The sequence below is a fragment of the Notothenia coriiceps genome, unplaced genomic scaffold (genome assembly GCF_000735185.1).
Source record: "Notothenia coriiceps isolate Sejong01 unplaced genomic scaffold, NC01 NC01_scaffold00038041, whole genome shotgun sequence".
In the NCBI taxonomy this organism is placed as follows: Eukaryota; Metazoa; Chordata; class Actinopteri; order Perciformes; family Nototheniidae; genus Notothenia; species Notothenia coriiceps.
Window position 1 is genome coordinate 1 of NW_011370742.1, and position 1,714 is coordinate 1,714.

At 40.8% G+C, this 1,714-nt stretch overlaps 1 protein-coding gene across 1 annotated transcript; it reads right to left on the reverse strand.

Annotated features, from left to right (window-relative positions):
• Positions 1–426: 426 nt before the first annotated feature.
• Positions 427–1,181, reverse strand: LOC104967957 (WD repeat-containing protein 17-like; the record flags this gene model as incomplete). The annotated part of the gene is made up of 3 exons (XM_010797500.1): positions 427–589; positions 686–774; positions 1,114–1,181. Coding segments are annotated over 3 exons (277 nt in total), but the record flags the coding sequence as incomplete, so codon positions are not given.
• Positions 1,182–1,714: the final 533 nt, after the last annotated feature.

Consider the following 1,714-nt stretch of genomic DNA (forward strand, 5'->3'; position numbering starts at 1 on the left):
GAAGTTGAAAAGCAACATTTAAGTCTGTAAAGGAAGCCAAGAGGGAAAACATAAATAATGACTAATTATTACTCTGAAAAATAAAAATTGCACAATTAGAGCATTTAAAGTGTAAGAGCTGTGCAGAATATACAGATGAATTTGAAAGGTCATGAGGATTGATTCGAAGAAAATATTATAAAATGTTTTTTTTTTAATGTTTTCCGACTTCTTGTTGACTCTCTCTTTTTTCTTTGTTACATTTTCAGAGAACAAGTATGACTTCCTCCCTGCGTCGGTCAATCTACTCGCCGAGCTGCTCAAACTGCTCTTCTGTCTGGCCATGTCTGTCAGGGTCATAGTGCGAGGTAAAGTGTGTGTGTGTGTGTGTGTGTGTGTGTGTGTGTGTGTGTGTGTGTGTGTGTGTGTGTGTGTGTGTGTGTGTGTGTGTGTGTGTGTGTGTGTGTGTGTGTGTGTGTGTGTGTGTGTGTTAAAAGGGGTTTATGCGGAGTCCTGTTCCGAGAGGGGAGAAAGGGTTTGCCTTTGCCCACATTAGTGCATCATTAAGAGAGATGGCTGATTTACCGTCCTCCAGGAGAAATACTGGACCCTGCACACAAACAAATAAGACAACAAGAAACATCACAAGTTGTCAAGACATGTGAGTGTAGATTCACACAAAGCAATACACTGAAGGAACACACACCTGTATTCTGTGTCCAGTGAAGCAGGACAGCTGAACATCTGAGTGGCTGGGCAGATTGGAGCCTGTCACATAATCTGCTCCACACAACACTGAAGCAGACACATGTTGTTCTGGTTAAACATTTATCCTAATCTCATTTTCCTATCATCAACTTTCACACAATACATAATCCATATTAATATGGAGCCTAGCAAAACTGAAATTTGCATCATTCATTTTTCCCTGTCAGCACTCTCCACACATCAGCAATTATCAGGATAATGTTCATCAGGGCAATAAACTGCACCGAGGGCTCCAGCTCCTGACAGATCCCCCGGTACCAACACTCCAACAAGATCCAAGAGCCACAGCAACATGTAATATCTGTCTGAGCGGTGTTTTATTTCTATAAAATCCCCTCAAACTATGTTTAGAACTGTTATTTATACCAGAGTCTGTTGGCGGGATTCTCCTCTGGACGCAGATGAATTCTTCCCTTTGACACTCTGAAGGAGAGCTGTTAGAAACACAGAGACAGAGGTACAATTGTGAAGTGATGCATATGCACATAAGCAATGTAGAGGCGTCATATTGATAATGACAGTCACATCTCCCAGGCAAATTAAAACAAATGGTTGAATGTTCAAAACATACAGTATGTACATAGTAGGGATGTGCATCTCCATCACTGAGGCCGATGCGATGCGCATCTCGATACGTTGCCACGATACGATACATTAACGATACATTTGAAACACCAGGCGATGCGATACGATACGATTCACCCCTGTTGCGATACAGTTCGATACGATTTGATTCAACATTATGCGATTCGGGGCGATACGATGCGATTCAACACGATGCAAAAATAATGATACTTCAATATGGTACGACGGAGGATTTTAGTTGTATTCCTTATATGCAGCAAATCATACATTAACAAAAAAGTGCTTTACATATTTGGTACTGCACATCCCATCATGCCGTTTATTTTTTTACCTTTAAAAGCTCTCCAGAGTACAATTGTATAACACCTCACAGTTAAACAAT